The 21580-nt window shown below is 40.2% G+C and overlaps 1 protein-coding gene across 1 annotated transcript in view; it reads right to left on the reverse strand.

Moving 5' to 3' along the window:
- Positions 1–9482: 9482 nt before the first annotated feature.
- The window catches only part of zgc:171482 (zinc finger protein), a 33673-nt gene continuing 21575 nt past the window's right edge, over positions 9483–21580 (reverse strand). The window contains exons 5-6 of the mRNA XM_054600645.1: positions 20837–20933; positions 9483–9552 (exon numbers count right to left, since the gene is read on the reverse strand). Of these exons, the coding sequence (XP_054456620.1) occupies positions 9531–9552; positions 20837–20933 (119 nt within the window). The 3' untranslated portion in view covers positions 9483–9530. The remainder of the gene's footprint in view (positions 9553–20836; positions 20934–21580) is intronic.

Consider the following 21580-nt stretch of genomic DNA (forward strand, 5'->3'; position numbering starts at 1 on the left):
TGTTGGTCTACCGTGAAGGGTGGGACTTGGCCTTTTTATTGGTGAATCACCACCAACTTTAAAGGTGCATACCAACACTTACTGTTTCAGGGCATGAAGATGATGCACTTTGATGAAGATTCATATTATCGGTCGGCAATTTATAGGCTATAATTTAAATATGGGAATAATGCATAATATAAATGTCCCTATATGTTATCGGGCAAGATATATATCATGCATTTTTATTTGTCCGATACTTCAGTTTATGACTGAAAACCTACAAAACTGATTACATTCCCATCAGCCTCAGCTGCACTTTGTGGTTTGTACTAGCTACCAAATGTTAGCGTGCCTAAACACTAAACTAAGATGGTGAACATGCTATCCTTCTGCTAAACATTAGCATGTAAGCATTGTTATTGTGAACATGTTAGCATGCTGGTGTTAGCATTAACCTCAAATTATCACTATAATGACATTTTGCAAAGCGTCTAACATTGCTATAGACTCTGGTTTTATTACACTTATCGGCATTGGCCATAACATTTTTTCAGGACAAATTATGAACAAAAGTTAATTTATTTCCTCACTAAATTATATAAAAATGAATGCATGTTTTTTTTTTTTTTTACAGTGAAAGTACTTTTTTAATGTTTTTAATGGAAATAACCAACATATTGGAACCAATTTATTTCTTAACTATTATGGTTTGGATCAGAAACTTTTGTTAAATTTAATAAGGTCCCATCTGTGACAACAGTGATCCAGAACCGAACATTTTAGTCTCTCGATCTTACTTCTCACCTGGTTCAGCTGCCTTGACCTTTAAAAGGATAGTTGAAGTGTGCCAGGTCTAAGGTCAGCCTGAAGCCCTGCATTAATAAATCAACCCAATCAGGTCAGGAATTTTTGCAGAGACATTACATTGCTGCTCTAACATCCCATCTCTCTATTAAACAATTAGCACATCTGCAAAGTACTTTGGTATTAATGCAGATGTGTTCAGTGCTGCATGCTGCATATGTGTCTGGCTGCTTGTGTCACCCGCCAGCCTGTGATCCTCTGTCTAAAATGCCAGCCCGGGCTGTGGGGCTGAATATTGTGATGGCGACACTGATTTCTGACAGGGAAGCTCTGACAGGCTCTGACAATGAGCAGCCTGCTGCATGGAGCAGAGCAACGGAGTGGAAATCTGTCGCTACTGGGCCGTTTAGGGTCACATCGCCGCTGCTGATGGCAACAGCCAGTTAGGGGCATGCAGACACAACATGTGACGGGGGAAGAAAGATATGCCTACTAATGAGTCTGTTGTCTTTAGATTTGTGGAAGGGAGTATTAAAATGTGCAGGTTTAATGTATCTTATGTTTAACCAAAGACCAAAAGAAAAATTCTCCTGTGCTCGTTGATTATGTACTAGACTCTAGTACATAATCAACGAGCACAGGATCATTTTTTTTAAAGACAACAGACTCCTTAGTAGCCGTATCTTTCTTCCCCCTAGTAACTAGAGAGATTTTTATGAATTAAAATCAGCCTCTCTACACCAGCGTCATCAGGGTATCCATTTCCATTTGGCAGGCATTGTTATTACTCTCTTAAATGAAAGTACACTTGAATTAAAGAGAAGTTCAGAAATATAAGCAGCCAGCGTTGTTCCCGTCTGAAAGTAATTCTTCTTTGTTCATTTACCAGTCGTGAGGAGGGGTGACTCAGTGTTTACGATCGCTCCACCCTTATAAAGAGACAGTGTTGTACAGTAATGAAATCATCAGTCCGCTGTAGTTTCTGCTTTGCGTGACCCCTGTGGCCCTTTTGTCCTTTTAAAATGTCAACTGAAGACATATCTCCATCTTGACATTTTCAACAAATGCTCCCCATAATGATGCATTTGTACAGGGTCACATAGAGGAAATTGTAACATCCAATACTCTGGTTCTCTGGGTACCATTACTGTGACTCACTGATACTCCTTCATGTGGTGTGAAACAGTTACACAATCAACCGTTCCTCATTCAGTATGAGCTCCGCAGTGAGGCAAAGCCACGCTAATGTTGTCAAACGAAGGAGTTCAAGAGTCCGAGCTGTGAACTGCAGCTCGTGTACAGAGAGAGAGAGAGAGAGAGAGAGAGAGAGAGAGAGAGAGAGAGAGAGAGAGAGAGAGAGAGAGAGAGAGAGAGAGAGAGAGAGAGAGAGATTACCTTCTGCAGAGGCACATCCCAGCAGAACGTGGGGTTAGAGTGATAGGGTCATGAATATGGATGAGCCTAGATAACATGCCCTACTGTGGGCTAAGTGGAGTGGTGGCCTAGTATTCTCACACCCACTGACTTATGATACACAGAGGTTGGATGGCGCAGAGGAAACGACATAATACCAGCTTTAATGTTTTATTTAGCTCATCTCCTGTTGACTACAGAGGGCCATTAAGGGCGCACAGCATCTCCTCTTGGCACTGATTTCCTCCCCCTCTTGCGTCTGTCTCTTCTCTCTCTCTTGCAATTGTTTTTTTTAAGCATTTACCGAGCTGCTCTTTTCAAAGAACCAGTTTGGTTTTCATTCAAGGAAAATTAAAAGAAAGATTTTTATTCAACAAGTCAAATCAACAGACATGACAACACTCACAGTTCAGATCACACATTTGAAGGCTTGTCGCTTTTCATGTGCTACCTACTTTTCTGTATGAATTAATGATAAGTTATCACCAAGGTGAAAGTCTAATGTTGTGTGTGTGTGTGTGTGTGTGTGTGTGTGTGTGTGTGTGTGTGTGTGTGTGTGTGTGTGTGTGTGTGTGTGTGTGTCTGTGTGTGTGTGTGTAAGACTCCAGTGTTATGACAGGGACACGAACATCTCCTGCTGAGTCTATATGAGATTTGAATCAATACTGTGAGTCTGTGAAGGTGGTTTGGAGGATGGTCAGCAGGTCCCATAAAGAATCATCATATAGCTTTATGGTGCTATACGTTAAAGCATGAATGATGCATCAGCTGAATTTAGCTTGTTACAGATGTCTTGATATCGCATGTAAGAAAATGTTGAATTAAAGAAATTGTGTGCTATCTTTTTAATCTAATTTGGAAACAGTGTTGCCATTACAGAGCACTTTTAATAATAAACGCTGGAACACATTCTTCAAATAAATACAATTAATTAGGGTTTTTACTCTCTTCTTACTTTTACTTTTAAGAATTTAGAAGGTTGTCTGTTTTCCTGAGATCGTGATGTGCTGCTCTGATTAATATTGCAAAGCCAATGTATGATGAGAACGATCAATCACTGTCACCTGCTGAGCTGATTCAGACTGATCTTGATGCATCTTGTTTTTTCATCAATTTATAAACAAGATGGTTTAAACTTGTTTTCCTAGAAGCTTAATTTTATATTTCATAAAAGTGTAATACATTCTCCTGTTGTCAGTGGCGATGTGCCTTTACTTTAATACGTTGCGGGGAATCATATAACTCCTACAATAAATAAGTCTCTAGTGACTCATAATGCTGATCATAAAAAGCTTATGTAAAAATAATACATATTGCATTTTCTATCACTATCAGATTTTTCTTAACCTTAACATGCACCATCCATCTTTTGAGCTTTTTCCCTGATGCCAGCAACATACCCACTAATTATTTATCAATACCATTTGCCTCTTGGGAGATACAGCCTACATATATCGGTTTTGATATCTAATTGCATATGTGTGTGTGTTAAAGTTGGTCTGTTTTGCCTTATGTATTTCTTTCAAGTAAATCTGAATATTTGGCGATCCCATAACTCACGGTAGTGTTTTGCGGCTTGACAATCCCGTAGAGCTGTTTATTGGCCAGCACCTCATGATACAGTACGTATCGCAATACACGTGTCACATATATTGCGATACAATACGATACAATACATATTGCAATATTACTTTTTAATGAAAATAGAGCTGAAATTACAACTTGCTGTGTACCACCTGGATAGTCTGATATGTACATCACATATTGATATCTCAGCGGACAAATTGCAGCTAAATTACTTCAAAAGTGCATTGCACACAGTCACTCAGCAGTGAACACATTGAACTGAAATACACATGTCATAAAAATGATATGAAGTAAAGTGCATATTGTATTTTCACTGAGCACTTTTTCACTTAAATGTACTACAAATTCATATTAATATAAAATACACACTGTATTCTTTTCTTAACATAGACATCATAAATAAAGTCCACTAAGGTCTTTATCACTATGGCTGGGTCCTTCCCTTTTATATCCCATTAATCCATGGTTCAGTTTTTAGAAACTCAGCGATGGACAGAAACATCGCTGAGTGTCTTGATGTGGTGGGACGTAATGGAAACATTGGACTCGGTGGTCTAGTAGTCTAGCATTGCACGTCAGGGCTACTCTCTCTGCAAGGGGAGCGATGCTTTGACATGTTTCGTCACCTCTTCGTAAATCCTAGACACTAAATGGCTACATCCATCATGTGTCGGCAGGAATGAGTTGGGTTCACATACCGCAGCTCTATAGTAAGCCGCTGCTTGTGAGATGCCATGTTGTAATTTTGGTTGGGTCATGTGACAGGCCGAGAGGTGACTGGATTGAGCTAAAATCAAAAATAGGCATTATAGGAGCAGAGGAGGAGATTGTTTGACACACAGGGATTCAATGAAATTTAATGGACATTTTAAATTAGTTTTAAACAGGATTTCAGACTAGGTGCGGTTATATCGATACACTATAGTTTAAAACATTTTCACGATAGTAAGCTATATCAATATGTTTGCACAGACCTACTGCAAAGGCGATTGATGTAGTTTTTTTTAAATCAAAGAGAACATCACCCATGTAGTACGATTTGAGGTTCTTATCCAGCCTAATATATATAATATATATATATATATATATATATATATAGGTGCATGGTCAGTTTAATGTATTGTTCCAATACCAAGTACATACAGTTAGTTGTTTGAAGAGCATACATGTTATATAGAGTGATTTCAGTCCCATCTATTGGCGTCTTAGCAAAAATAAATCTGCCCTCCTTATCTTTCTATTCAAAAGTCTGTTCAAAATCAATCTTTTTGGAAATAAAGATGGCAACCCCCATTTTTTATTTAGAATCTTACTGCGTTTAATTGGATTAAGAATACCATTAACATTGCAGGAGACTATACTGAGCTTTTAACGTGTCGTCTTTACAATGAAATAAAAAAACTCAAACTGCCAAAAAAGATCCAAACTAACAACCTCTCTGGTAGAAGGAATGATAACATGAACTAATGTAACTGTCAGCATGCAGTAATCCTATCATTTGCCAAACTGTAGCTTCCAAAGTAAAGGTTTCTGTAAACTGACACTTTAATTGGCCAGAGCAGACCTCTGGCTTCTGAGCCTCAGGGCGATCCATGACAGCTTACTCCATAAAATATATATTTCCATCACAAAAAATAACCTCCGACTTGTTTTTATTTTGTCTTTTGGAAACCTTCTCCTACCGTGTGACTTACTTGGTGATTCATTTGCTCAACTGGTACCTCTGTTTATAACCTTGGCTGGGTTGGGAGTCTGGAAACTGATTCTCTTCTACTTTAAAACTCTTTTTCGTTCCTTGTATTCTTTTAACATGCTCAGTATCATAGCTGGGTAATGATGATTTAGATTGGATATATTTTCTCTATATTCTGTCTCCTTGATCTTCCTTCTTGATCAACGAGCTGATACTCATTTGGAGTTTGAACCTTAAGCATATTTCTCACCACTGTTTGCAGTCCGGTTTCCAATGCGGCCTTCTGCCTCCCTGATTCTCTGCTTTGTATAGAAAAGCTTGTGGTTAGTATGATCTACCTGGCGGTTGTTCTCTTTTAAGAAGTCTAGAATGTCCTGTAGATCCTCTCCATCATTGTGTTTAGATGGACATTAATGAACCGTTTATGTTCCATTTATAAAATATCCTGTTTATGCGTTGGCACATGTAAAGCACCTATCAGGTTTATGAGAAATCTGAATATGCTAGCTCGAGCACTCAGAAAGAAACCCGGGATACTCTTGCACTATTACAGCGACTCTCTTCTGGAGCAACGAAGGTTACCGTGACTATGAGATCTCAACGAAGTCGAGAAGAACTTAGCAGTCAAATTTCAAGTGGTAGTAAAAGTACAATGTATTGTTTAATGTATCTGTCACTCTCATCTCTGGGTTTTTTTTGTAAACATAACAGAGACTGCGCAAATCAAACGCAGTTATCAAGTTCAATCGGGTTTACTAGTATTTATCATGTATGCAGGGATATGAATAACACGAATTCTCTGTGCACAAGTAAACATCATATCCTGAATATGCTCATAACTGGAAAGATCCTCATAAACGGGTTACACAGTCCATGTTCACCTTTGCTTTTTAGTTGCATTTCTGCCTCCCGCCATGTTTAGGTTTTTCGTGGTTCTTCATCAGCCACTATAAATGCTATTGTTTTTGTCTTATTTTTTTTACCTCTTTCCATTGCTATGCTGCGATCTGACTATTTTTTATTCTGAGAGAGATTAATTCACCGACTAGCAGGATGTTTAAAAATTCTGTCTGCCGTCTGTGGTGGCGGTGGCATTACTTATCTACATTCTGTGCCACCAGAAGTTGTCCACATCTCCTAATGTTGGTCCAGCTTATAAATGCCTAATTTAAAACTACAAATATTCATTGCTATCATTTGCTTTCTGTTTATTTCATACCTCATATCTTTTGTTAATATACTTTTGGCTGAGGTGCCATATGATAGTGTAAGAGATACTCAAAGTATGAGGAGGTACTATAATAATCTATTTTAATTATTAAGATCGATAATCTACTTTGTATGTATTATTGTGTGGTTGATGCTGCAAAGCTCGAGGTTTTGCATGTTTGGTAACAGATGATTGCTGCCAGCAAAAGCAAACTTCACACATCTACACAGTGGTGCAAACACAGAAAAATAAAAACACAGCTCTGGGTTTTGCAAGAGAAAATAGATATAGTTGTCATCTTCATTGTATTCATCATCAGGTGTGTTTACAAATGTGCTCATGGTACACAGGTCACAACGAGTCTCCCACCGCCAGAGCAGTTGACAGCTTCACATACACAGACACACCCGCAAGCATCATATCACAAAATCCCTACTCGTAGATACATCTCTGTCATATATTATGTAACATCTGGTGAAATATGTGACTTATGGCACAGTCATCTTCTGCACAGACTGTGTTATCCAGCGCACACACACAGACGCTGTGTCTATTGTGAATACACCAGTGCTGGAGAGAAAGGACTCAAGTCAACAAAACACTCATGATGCACATCAAACAAGCCAGCTAAATTCTTGTTTTGTGTTTTTCTTACGGCATTTCCAACAACAGAGGAGTTGGTTATTTTAAACGCATGTTAAAATCCAACAGCTTGTAGTCCTGCATCAACATTTTCTGCCGTTTTATGAATCCACTGGAAGAACAGTCACATATCAGATGTTTCTCTCAGGGACGATCTCTGTGGTGAATGTGGTTGTCCCCATGAAAACGATCTATGATCACGTCTTCCTTATGCTGGATTTTGGTCCATCATCACTGACTCTACGGTTCATGATGAGTTAATTGTCACTGATGGTTATTTATTCAGAAACAGAACCCAACAAAAGACAGTTCATTCTTATTTAAATGCCAGCATATTTAGTGTTTTTCAATAATATCCATAATAAACCCATTTCCCTTTTCGTCTTGTAACCCAGTGCAGGTAAACACTATGAATACAAAACTCTTGTTCTTCTTAAAACACAAACTTCACCTGCAGCTACTGCTTATTTACACAAACTGTTTTTTTTTTGCTTTATTAAACTTTTTCACTTCAAACCCTCATTTTATGGTTGGTAATATTACAGAGCGATTGCATAAAACCATTAATCATCAATATGTGTGCAGAAGAAAAAAAACACTTTTTTTAATCAGGTCACTCATATTTAACTGTCTTCACCATGAAATGAACAAAGAACAAAATAAAAAAATCATTTTAATGTGTTTACAGAGAAAAAAACAAACAGCTGATAGCTTAGCATTGAGTGTTTTGTTTTTCTGTCCTCTCCTCAGCTTATAGAGAAATGCTTCTCAGTGCCAGCACAGGAAAGTGGAGCGTGTCATCTGTTTGTTCATCTTATGACGCTACAAACCATTGTTGGAACTCACTTTACAGACACTCAATAGACACACAAAATGAGGGGTGTTATAACCGTAGTGGCTGGTCTAAATTCTAGGTATCAAAAGGTTTTGATTTTTTGATGAATGAATTTGATGTTGTAAAGGTGACCTCTTTGCTCAGGTGCAAGCATGTGCAGTAATGCAGACGAAGCTATGACTAGAAAGCAGCGCTATTGCAAAAATGCGCAAGCAATAGGTTTCAAAAAGGCAAGTGAATGCAACGTTTTACATTTTGCATGCATTGAATTACATCCCAGTTGTATTTGCACATTGGCTGCTACATGGTTTGGGAGTGATTTTTGTCCTTTTTTCTCTGTCCATAGAATAAAAAAAGTAATATCTACATGTCACCCAACTCAACAGAGGAGATAATTTTTTGTCACCTCCGGACTTCATCTGACATCAATATTCAGTGCTGTGGGAATGTTTTCAACAGTAGATGATTTACAAAGTTGCACAGACCCTCACTTCACAGCAGGAGTTTAAAAGTATTTGTGCTGCTTTTCTTTTCTCTGCTACCTTCTGTACTGTAACCATGCCACATCTCAAGGTTTTGATTATATTGAATTCGCGAAAAGATTGTTTTGAAGTTGACACATCCACCAGTTTGAAAAAAAAAAAAAAGAAGTGATGCCTATCCACTGCATTTATAGACAGCACATGACTCAAACCGAAAGTAGCTTTTAAAATTGGAAATTCATGCAATCTGTAATGGCTGAGGTCATCAGGAGTTTTCTTGTCCTTAGATTTAAAGGATCTGGGCCTGAGTAAGTCTCATTTGGTCTGAAAGTGATCCATTCATGTGCCTCTATCACTGTAAATGAAAACCCACGTAGAAACACAAGATTTGGATCACTGTCAGAGCTCTTGGAGGACGGCTAGTAACAAAGTTATTATTACTGCTGCTCTTTGACTATCATTATAATAATTATTACCACTCTGGGCAACACACTGACATCAGTTCAATTTTCAGATTGTGGTTCACACTGGAGTTTTATGGCAATAAGCAGCTGCTTCAGACAGCTGTTGAGAACTCATATCAATTAACACTTAGGTGCTGAATAAATCTCAGAGATATATTCTTTTAGATCAAAGATAGAAATAAACACACTCACAATGACCCACACATGCATACTTCAGTTGAGTGCATGGATGCCCATGACACACACATACATACAAACACACACACACACACACACACACACACACACACACACATAGACGCACACACACTGACGTTATTCTGCAATACTTTCTCATACTTTGCGACACAAGTCCTTTCTTTCTGAAGTTGTTTATTCCAACGATCATCTTCTTTCCAGTGTGGCCTGTCTCCGTGGCTTACTGCTGGTGTTGCTTCAGGCTGAAAACAAAATACAGGAAATAATTTGTTAGTCTTGTTTTGCCTCTTACACAAGCACATTCAACAAGACAGGGCTCTTTAACTACAGGGAACATCATGCCCACTGGGGGAAAGAAATAATGTTTCTGCCATGTTTTGTCCCTGGGAAGTAATCTCATTTACCTGAAAATCTCTCCACATTTATCTTAATACATTAGCAATGAGGACATAGTCTCATGCCATTCCTAATATGGAAGAGATGTAGCACTGCAACCCGGCTTTTCTTTATTTCCTCTACTGCACCGAAAAGAATTTCCTTTCACCGGGAATGACTGCTCTACTGTAATGTATGTGAGGCATTAACCAATAATCCTGTTTCACAATCTCCTCATAATTACAGCCGTCTATTATGCCTTCTAACTGGCTGCTCCCCAAGTTGAAACAAAGGATAAAGATATGAGCATAAACCCTTGTGTTTAAGGTGCAATAATTACTGTGGATTTGGTCTTTATCTTTAGCAGCTAGATTGTTTTTCATGATGACAGGCGCTGTGGCTGCATTCTGTGGCTTTATCACCATGAAACAAAGCAACCCCAGAGGCAAAGACGCCACATTTTATTAAAACAAAGAGATAAGTTGGATTGAAGCTCATTCCAGGCAACACCCACCTAATTTAGTGAGTATCTTTTAGTTGCATTTGTTTGGACCCCCACCATAGGACAGGGGGACTTAAAGGCAGTAAAGCTGAACGGCAAAGTAAAACTGAAACGACAGTATTAAGTTATCATTCTGAGTTGGTCTCATTTATTCAGTAGCCTGAATGTTACAACAGAAATCCCAACAATAATGACCATGTATGACATTACCTCTTTCATCATGGCCTAGCTCTAACCCTCTTGCATAATTGTTCCTTTTGGTAGACTGAGATCCTTTTTAACTTTGTTTCACGGTGCAGTTTTTGATTGTTTTCTCTCTTTAGTATGGCCTTTGCGCTTTCTGGTGTTACGTTTGTTCAGAGATAAAAACAAAATCAGAATCTTTGATAAAGCATAAAATGCTTGTCTGGTCCTGAAATAAAAAACTTGTCCCCCTAACAGCACAACAAATTCTGCCATTTTAATCACAGTCCTTGTTAAAAATGCCTCTCCATCACTGTGTCCTATTTGGAGCATTGCCCCACTCACACTGAGACGGAGGGAGAGCAAACGGGAGGGATACACAGCCTCACTAGCTGTCAGCAACTATCCCGGTAATGGCTGTTAAAACAGTGGCCTCTACACCCTGTCGGCTCTGTCAGGACTCATCTAGCACTTTGGACTCTGTGAGGGTTTGGGATGGCGTGACTCTGGAAGCCTTTATTGTTCTCTGGGAGGGGACAGGTAGCAGCGAGGACGGAGTGAAGGACAACATGAGGAGAGAGGGGAAGAGTAAAAACAGTGTGGGGCTGAACGAGGGGTCAAAGAGAGGGAGAAGTCAGTCCAGCAGTTGTGTCTGAAATATTAGTTTATCCTACATACTCTGAATGCGTATATTATACGTAATATTGGGGTAGGATGCAGTATATGTTTCTATGCACAGACTTTCAATCAGAAGAAAGGCTACAACTGACTATTATTTTGGATATAAATTCATTGTTTAGTCCAGAGATTCCAATCCATTTGGGTTTGTCAACTCTTAAAATTACGACTTGCAACTCTTTATGAAAGGTGATGGCTTAAGTGTAAGCATCCAATACCTATCTGTTATTTTCTCATTAATTGTTAAGTATGTAAAATACAGAAAAAGGCCCACCAGTGTTTTGGAGTAAGAGGTACGTCTTCAAATAGATTTTGTGACCAACCATCAATCCAAAACCAATGATTTTCAGTGTACAACAATGAACTGTAAAATGAAAGAAAGCAGGAAATTGTGATATTTCATTAGCTGCATCAGAGAATTACTGGCATTTTTTCTGACTTGACAGATAAAGAAAAAAAAGCTGTTGTTTAATTTTCTGTCTATTAATTAATGGATTCATTAAATTATTTTTTCTGCCCTCACGAGCAGTTCAACAAAACAGATTTTTCCTTGTGCAGTTTTGTTTATAGACGTAAAGATGTACAAGAAAAAAGAAAAACATGCAAAAGTATGTAAGTAACACAAAAATATAAATATCTATTTTTTCATCCCTTAAATTTATTTGGGACTGTGCAGATTTAACTTTGGACCACCTTTTCCTAGATTCCAAAGTCAAACAGTCGACAATATTAAATTTACAACAATATAAAACAGAGCCATTCAGAAAATCTTCACATTTTCACAAGCTTAAACCAACAAATGTTTGGCATCTCTGCTTTACAAATGACGATGTAAATTAATAGACTGTCATTCGACAAATCAATTTATTGACTTATTGTTTCAGAACTTTGTTGTAAAAGCAGCAGGGAGCCTTCATAATGCCACAAGAAGAACTCTGTTCCCTTTCGATTCAGCTTTATACGTTTGTCACCAAGTTGTTCGATAACATAAATTTGAACTGGCAGATTCCACTGTCATCTGTGTATTGTTTTGAAAATGTCCCCTGATACTATTGTTCTTATGGGTACAACATGCCACAAAGAATCATGGGATGATTTTGACTGTAAAGTGAGCATCGGCTTCATAACCAGTACTTGTTTTTGTTTTGCATGCGTAACGATACCTTTCACAAACAGCACTTTGCACATAAATCTTCACGAACACTATTGTGTGAATTGTACAATTAACAAATTGAAAGCTGTCAATGTCTGAACAAGGAGGTACAAGGGGAGAAATGGTAGGGGGGAGGGCAGGAAAGGTGACGGAGACAAGGACAGTGCAAAGCAGGGAAGTGGAAGGTGAGACAGGAGATGGGGTAAAAGAAGGGTTATGGTCTGTGAGTTATTAATAAATGAATCCTATAATCTGTCCCAAGGCCACACATGTGGGATGTGAGATATAGGAAGATGTGTTTGAGAGAGAGAGAGAGAGAGAGAGAGAGAGAGAGAGAGAGAGAGAGAGAGAGAGAGAGAGGGCAGATAGAGTGCATGTGCCTCTGTGTCCAATGGAAGTGTTTGTGAGGATGTGAAGGTCACCTTGGCATGCTGTGTGTACATGTGTGTGTGTGTTTTTGTGTGTGTGTGCACACCAGGTAAATCCACTACGGCAGTGGCGGTTGCTAGGGGAGATGAGTGTAAGTCATGATTCTGGCGTGATCCCCCCTCACCCTCCACACCTTATTAATATCACAGACAGTGATGCTCAGGGCAGTGTGTCTGTGTGTGTAAACAAAAAACTGTGTTCATGATCTTTGGCAACGACAAGCTCCTTTGGGGCAGATGAGGAGAGCCAAGGGCGTGAGCCTTCATGTATGTGTGTGTGTGTGTGTGTGTGTTCAGGTGTGTTCAGGTGTGTCAGAGGAGGCGTGTGAGAGGAGAGCTGACCTGCAACTGTCCTGAATTAACCTTTCACCTTGCCTCAAGCAGGGAGAGGACACACACACACACACACACACACACACACATACTTTACCATGAAACACACACACACACACACACACACACACACACACACACACACACACACACACACACACACACACACACACACACACACACACACACACACACACACACACACACACACACACACACATACAGCCAGCAAGCCTCCCCTATTAGCAGGTCGATAGCTCAGCCATTTGCATTCAGAGTTACTTTACACTCAGCACTGTAATCTCTCACACTCGTGGCCACCCTCTCTGTCTCTCTCTCTCTCTCTCTCTCTCTCCCTCTTTAATGTGCATTACTTTGTTTTGTAGTTTGTGTGTATGTGTCCTCTGTGATACTGATGCTGAATAATTACCAGGGTGAGTAGGCTAAATGGATTGTCCCCGACCTCTCCATCATACCCTTGGGGCCTGCTTTAACATCAACATCACACACACACACACACACACACACACACACAGTAGCACTCATACACAAGCACACGCTACGCGCATAAACACATAAAGGCAGACCAGAGGTCGGAGATTGTATAACGAAAAAGCACCCAGAGAGCAAAGGCCATACAATCCTAGTGAGCGATGTGAACATGAATAATATTATACGGCTAGTTAAAGCCACGCAGTTTCACAACCCTGCTGACAGTTCCCATCAAGTAAACTGTTCTTTACTGGTTTGCTTGTGTTCTCTTGTGGACTCCAAGGAGCTTATTAGTGCTCTTTCTCGTTTTGTTCTGTTTTTAGAATTATATTTTAATGCATGTACACTTGGACAAAAACTTTTCAGGCCTGTAATCGCTGCATAAAGCCACCATAGCCTTGAGGGTATTCTTTGAGCTCTCTAACAACACTGGCTCTGACTACTGGATGTTGTTAACAGGAACAATGTTGAGTCAGGCAGAGAAGGATCTATATGATGGAACCTGACTGATGAATCAGCATGACGATAAGCAGATATTATTGGCATCGATGTTGGCAGATATACACTACAAACTGTTATTGCAGAACATAAACATTTTCACACCTCTATCCTGTTATGTGGCGATGTCCTTCTAGTGTAACGCTTACACACACACACATACACGCACGCATATACAGGCATTCAGTCACTGCTGGTAAGAGCCCTCCACCATCAGAGCACTTGCCAGATTTTTACACAGCTGTAGGCCTGGAAAAATGAATTCAACTCTTCCCTGACAGCCTTAAGTTGATCTTTAATTGTCAAACTAGCAATTACTTTTTACTTGAAGAACTTGGGTTGAACCAACATTTAATATTCATCTCTCTGGTTCATTTCTGTCTGCTGCCCACGTGTGTCCCTGTCTGCGTGCCAGCTAAGTGCATTGGCTTAATTGCAACGCACTGTAAACTGTGACAATGTTCTGCCAAGTTTATCTAGTTAATATCTCCACTGTCATCATCCTGTAAAGGTCCAATTACAACAGCCAGTCTGTAGCTGTGTTGAGTCTGCAGCGTTTCAAATGACCTGCAGCTGACTGTGTATGAAGCATATGCGCGATACAGATAGGAGGAGCTGGCGGATAGATGCATCCAGCTGTTTAAAGAAGAGAAAAATCTGTTGTTATTTTATAATTACACATTCCTAATGCCGGGGAACGAAGGAGGCCTGCACAGTTAGGCTCCACATGAATATTTGATTTCACTTTTTCACTTTTCAAGGCAACGTTTCACCTCAACGTCGCCATGCAAAGTGAAAAAGAGGAATAAATGGTTTATTTGGAGCCTAACCGTGAGCAGACCTCCTTTTTCCCTGCAGTTAAGTATTTTTTTTCTTGCACCTTAGTATCTCTGCCAAATGTTTGCACTTGGTCCTTCTTCTGACATTCCTAATGCCAAACATCACACGCAGGCACACACACACTTATACGCACAAATACACGTAGATGCACATTTTTCATGAATGTTTCTTCGGTGAGAGCTAATCCCCTGCCGCTGTCAGCGGTGCTTTCGTCTGCTCTGGAAAGCTCCTTACACAAGCCAAAGCTCATCCTGAGTGTGAAAGAACACACACACGACCCACAACAAATACACACACACACACACACACACACACACACACACACACACACACACACACACACACACACACACACACACACACACACACACACACACACACACTCACACTCACATTCACACTCACACTCACACTCACACACACACACACAGACACACTCAGTCAAAGTTAGGGTGGAGGAGCTTGCGTCACTTAAGCAAAGCCTTGTCCACCTTGTAAACAACCCAGAGATATGAACTGAACAATCTCAGTAGCCTCTTTTCCATAAGAACTCACACGCACGTTTCTACATTCTTATCATATACACAAAGCTGTTCAAAAATAGGAACCTCAATTTTTGTGCAGCACAACACACCAGAATAAGACTTTGTGCTCATGACGTGTGCTGCATAAATAAACCAACACATAACCACATAGAACACACACACACACACACACACACACACACACACACACACACACACACACACACACACACACACACACACACACACACACACACACATACACCCCATTCCTCTTAATACCAAACTTGCAATGCCTTAGAGGTTGTCTTGTCGTCTATGCTGCAAACAGGAAGTTCATGTGTTTGTGTGTATGAGAGTATTTACACTCCCATGTCAGCAGACAGTGTGAAAGGGGCTTTCTTTGCTATCATACTATCGTATGCTCACATTCTACTGTGTTGCAAAGGCTAAAATGTAATGCACATTGATGTAGAGATGGTGAGGGTATGTGAGTAAGAGAGACTTAGCCTGAAGCTGTTTCTAACACACATTACCCATGTTGTGTTTCACCTGAGTGACTTGGGTAAAGGCAGAGGAAGTGAGGTCGATGAGGTGGAACCTTTGGTCTTGTTCTATTTTTCCCAGAGGATCGATCCGTCGCTGCAACAGAGCTGGCAAGACTTATTTCCAGAACCAGTGTGGTGTTCACCCTGGCGGACCTAACTGAATTCAGCATGCGTTCGCAAAAAAAAAAAAAAAAGTCTGCGAGGGCTGTTGCCCTGTAAAATCGCTTGTGGTTTGAGGGCTCTCTCATGGACTTTTTCACACCTTATGCACACTGTAAGCCTGCAGACGCTGCTCAAGAGAACTTAACACAATCCATACATTGAAAATAGAGAGGCAACCTCTAAATATTGGTGTCAACATAATTGCTATTCTGCTGTTTAACTACATTATAAACATATATATATATATACAACTACATTTGAAATGAATCTCATATCATGACCCATATGCATGCTTGATGTCACAGACAGAACAGATTGATGTGCTATTTCCACTGTACTGTATGAAAATGTGAAAATCAATATTGCAGGGAGTTGTCTGTTTCCACTTTTTGGGTGGACACTGAGCTGTGGCTGTTAAGATCTTTCCAAACTTGCCTGTAATGTCTTAGAATCCTGCTCTCCTCCTCTTTCAATAATACCCACTTTTACCCACAAAGGCATCATGGGGCCTCCTTACCTTACCTAAACGTGTTTTCCCATTAAGATGTCCCCAAACACTCACCGTGCTACACTATGTCAGTATTATATCCTCTCCTTCTGTCGCTGCTGTGAAATAAGACTGAAGCTCTGCACAATTCTCCACCAAACTCCTCTTCAGAATACTTCCCATAAGCCTTTGTGATAAGGTGGATGAGGTACTTTCTCCCCTTCTAACCGGTGACCTATCAGCACTACCCCTTTAAATCTCCCTGGTACCTCTCTCTGTCTGTCTCTCACTGCCCTCTATCCGTCGATGTCATGTCAATCCGTCCTCTCCATCCTCAGCAGCAAAGCCCTGCAGTAGTCGGCAACACACTGGGTTGGGTTCACCTCAATTTACACTCTAAATCTGCTCCTTATCTGTCTGGCTCCACTTTTCAGTTCAATTGAAGGAGATTTTGTCTCAGCCACAATTTAGTTTTACTTTCTAATGCTCTCTCCACCTCTGTGCTTTTTTATCATTTGTTTTGCTTCTGTCTCAAACATGATGTGTCTTTCTGTCTCTCTGCATCTGTGGTGCAAACTGTCTCCCTTGTAGCCATCAGTCTTGCTTACTCTCTCCTCGCCTTCTTCTCTGCTTTACGACAGTATAACTGACAGAAGCGGTGAGTTATGAGGCACTTTTCCATGATTTACAGCCTCTGTGCAGAGATATTATACATTTCGACAATCAGGCTTTTTAGGAGTTTAGCTGACAACCGTATCCAGGCTGATTTAGAGTGAGTGAAGAGCTGCATTAGGCATTCAGTATCCTGCTTTGTGGTATGAGTTAGTTGATTAGACCGGCCTTCTGTAAACATAAATCTGTAATCTTTTGTCTCATCCAAAAACACCAAACTGCTACTTCTTGCTACTGAAGAGCAGCTCTCTTTGGGATTACAATGACACAGCTATCTGGTGGTCATTTCCAAACTACACATGACTAAGGTATCTCTCTGCTAAGAAAGAAAGATCACATGGGCTTCTTTGTAGTATATCAAGTAATCATTGAATATTTGTTGAAAATGTTTATTGTACTTTTTGATGTTTTGACCTCCATGAAGCAAATTCCATCAAGATCTGTTGTACTGATGTGAGCTGCTATTTCTGCACCTAAACAAGTCACACTGAAGCTCTCTGAGTAGACTGCTAGCAATCTAGGTAAGAGAAAAAAAGTTTGACTGTTGGGTTTAAGGTTAAACTTTCCTTTTATTGTCTTAGGTCTCTTACACAGTTTTACCTCTGTACCTTACCTCTAGCTTTAGCGTCACTCATTTATGAAATGTAGTTTTTAACTTCCTTGAGGTTAACTCTTATATCAAGAAGTGTGTCCTTAAACAAACCATTTTAAAGGTTTAGGTAGGGCTGTCCCAATTACCCTTTTTAGGGCTTCAAAGCTTCAGTTGGAAATATTCAACGATATTCAAAGCTTTGATGGACACAACTGTGTTATTCTCTCCCACACATAATGAATACACATGCTCGCTTACACACAGAGGAAAGGACAGAGGGAGATAACCTCCTTCTACTAGATATACAGCTGATAGTTCTTTTCTCTCGTAGCAGGTTGTGTTCGGAGTAAAAAACGCTTGCGTCTTTACAAGCTGAGCACCCCGTTGCATCCATAGCGCTTGAGTCCCGGTAAGCATTTGCATTAAAATGGCAGTGGTAAAACACAAGCTGTAAAACTTGACAAAAAATCTACCTCTTGGTCTGAGGTCATGGTTCTTTGCTGGAAAACGGTGGATTTCGGGGTGTTGTTCACAAGTGAGAGTAAGATGGAGCATGAGATGGACAAGGGGTTCTGCTGCCAGCGTTGTACCAGACCAGTGTGGTGAAGAGGGATTAATTTACCTGTCCAATATGTTCTGACCCTCACATATGGTCATGAGCTTTGGGTAGAACCGAAAGAATGAGATGCAAATACAAGCGGCTGAAATTAGCTTCTTTCATAGGGTGGCTGGGCTCAGCCTGAGAGAGAGGGTGAGGAAATCAGATATCCGGAGGGAGCTCTGAGGAGAGCCGCTCCTCCTTCGCGTCGAAAGCGGCCAGCCATGGTGGTTTGGGCATCTGATCAGGATCCCTTCTGGACACCTCCCTTTAGAGGTTTTCCATGCACGACAGACTGATAAGAGGCCCTGGGGCAGACCCAGAACACGCTGGAGAGATTACATATCTCGTCTGGCCTGGGAAAGCCTCGGGGTTCCCAAGGCGAGGCTGGAAAGCGTTGATGGGGAGACGGACGTCTGGACACCCTCCTGAGCCTGCTGCCCCCGTGACCCGGCCGGGAAGCCGATGGATGGATGGATGGATGGATATTTGTCATGATATAAAAATGTTTCCTACTTATTCAATGAATTGTCTCTATGAAATACCACATGGTAAAGCCTTTTTTCTATACTCCTGTGTGAATTAAATACTTCAAGAAATGAAAAATAATGAGTACTTTCTCATTAAATTAAAAACTCCGTGCAAAATGAACATAATCAGTTTCAAGTGAGTAATAAGATTAAGATAAGTAATATAATTAAGATTAGTTTGATCAAACTTTCTGAACAAATGAGTTAGTATGTGCTTGGTTATATTGAATTTAGATTACTTATTTGTGTATCACGATATCTCAATATATGATTTAATCAGAATAGGTTTCCACAGAATGTTGATAAATTATCATATCTATCAATCTCCTCTGCTGTGTGTTTCAGCACCCAGGACAGCGTCACCACAAAACACGCTCCCTTTGCACACAACAGACAGCGTTGTCTCTCTGAGAAGAACTCCTAATAATTAATGTTGGTGCATTATTAATTTTGGGGTAATGCATAGATAAAAACAAAACAGAGAAGAGAAAAAAACATGTTATTAATATAACTAGTGTCTATATTTAGCACACACTGTATAGTCTAAGCAGCTAACGGGGTATACATGATGATTACCATATCAATTATATAAATTGTACGCTCTTTCTTGTAACTAGTCACTCATATTTACTTTCTTTTCTTGCCTTGTCCTCCTTCCCTCTATGCTTTTCTCATCCTTGTTATTGCCGTTGTTGTTCTCACTACACCCACCACTCACTAACAGTTAACTTGTTTGCAGAAGTTGGGTTTGTGCAGCCCAGACAAGTTATACTCTATGGTGGATAAATAGAGACTTTTCAGCTCAGGCGCCTCAACTCTCTAAAAAAAGACAAAAGGGATAGAAGAAACAGCCACAACAACAAACTTCTATCCTCAAGCAACCTTTTATCTAACAAATACTCCATTCATAACACACTTAATTTCCATTACATTGCGGTAAATACAAAGAGACACTTACATGCGCACACGCCACAACAGCGCCTATAACCATGCTTACAGCCATCTCATGAGAAATGCGTGAAATGTAACCGTTCCATATCACACATTTTCACATTGGTTGTTTCTCAAATCAGTTATGAAAAATGACCAAAGCTCATTGTGCGACTGTCATTCTTTACAATAAATGACCCTGATCCTGTCATGCTGCCTCAGTCTGCTCCACATTCGTGTATGTGTATTATAAATGTATTTCATCCTGCGAAAGCAATCTGTTCTGTTTCACTCATTAGATATTTCAAATGAAGCCTGACACACTGTACTTTAATACAAACAACATCTAATGTTGCCCAGTGGACTGCAAATGCTTTGATCCCCTTGTCCAATGTTTGGATAAATCTTAATCACAAGCAATGCCAACCATGTCTTTGGTCTGTAGCCCTCTGCAGTTTGTTTGAAACGTATACTTACTCCGCCTGGTATATAACTGCAGACAATCTCCATATTTTCAAGACTGAAACAGAATTTGCAACCATCTATGCATTAAACATACCTAACAATTAGGTAACAAACATAATATAACTAACAGCTAATGACCGTAGTGTGACATCATATACATCACCTCTATGGGGCAGAACATGAAAAGGATTGTGTTGAGTTCAAAAGCGTTCATAAATGTTTGAAATGGCCGCCCTCACAGTCGATAGAAGCCTGTCTTCAAAGCCTCCTCCTGACTGCATCGCACTGACTCCTTTATGTCTTACAGAGAGTGCTGTGTATTTGTGTGTCTTCATAGCTTCAGGGCAATCTATTTTACAAATGTATTAAAAATGAAAGACCTTGAGAGTGAAGTTCAAACCTGCCTACTTTCACACCTCCACACAACTCGCAAATCGCTGCATGAAGTGGATGTGATTGTCGGATTGTGTCTTTCTCAGCATTTTGGATGAATGGATGAATGGAAGGTCAGACGAGTCATTCATTGTTGTACTCACTTGTTCTGGTGCTTGGAGCCCTGGAGGTGTGCATGGTACTGCTCGATGGAGTTGAGGACCACACTGCAGACACTGCAAGAGTAACTACTACGCAGCCCTGGAGAGACACAAACACACAAGCACCATGGTTACTATGGGAGCACTTTTAATAAGTATGGCTCAAAGAATCTTTAAAAACTATCGTCATCTTCATCTGGATCATCTGCAGCAGAAGCAGTGAGGCCAACATGAGCAACAGCAACCAAAAAAAGATGTCTTATTAAGACATATTTTTACATTCACACAGTGCCTCTCTAATATTCCTTATTGGAGAGCAGGAAAAAATGTGATTGATTGGAATAATCGTTAGCAGAAAGCCAGTTACATTTTTAGATCCTTAGATCATCTTCTTCTTGTTAGTGCCCATGTGGGCGTTTGTGTGTAAAGGTGGCGTTTGAAACTTGAACTTCAACAGAGTGAGATGAATCAGGACACTAGGGCTAAGAGAATAACGGTGCAGTAGGATGTGCACATGTGTAGTACTTTGTACGGCTGTGCACGCATGCACATTTGTATTGTATCAGTGAATGTGTGCTTGAGATGGCGCGGCTCAGACACAGATGTGAACTAATTAGAGGGTTTGCAGGTGGTCGAGATCAGCACCCAAAAATAGATGGATGAGGATGGAGATACAGAGCGGAGTGGGGTGATGGGGAAATGAAGAGGGCGGGGGGGGGGGTTAGGTGGAGAGTGAAGAGTGAAAAG

This window comes from Anoplopoma fimbria, chromosome 6 (assembly GCF_027596085.1).
Source record: "Anoplopoma fimbria isolate UVic2021 breed Golden Eagle Sablefish chromosome 6, Afim_UVic_2022, whole genome shotgun sequence".
NCBI lineage: Eukaryota > Metazoa > Chordata > Actinopteri > Perciformes > Anoplopomatidae > Anoplopoma > Anoplopoma fimbria.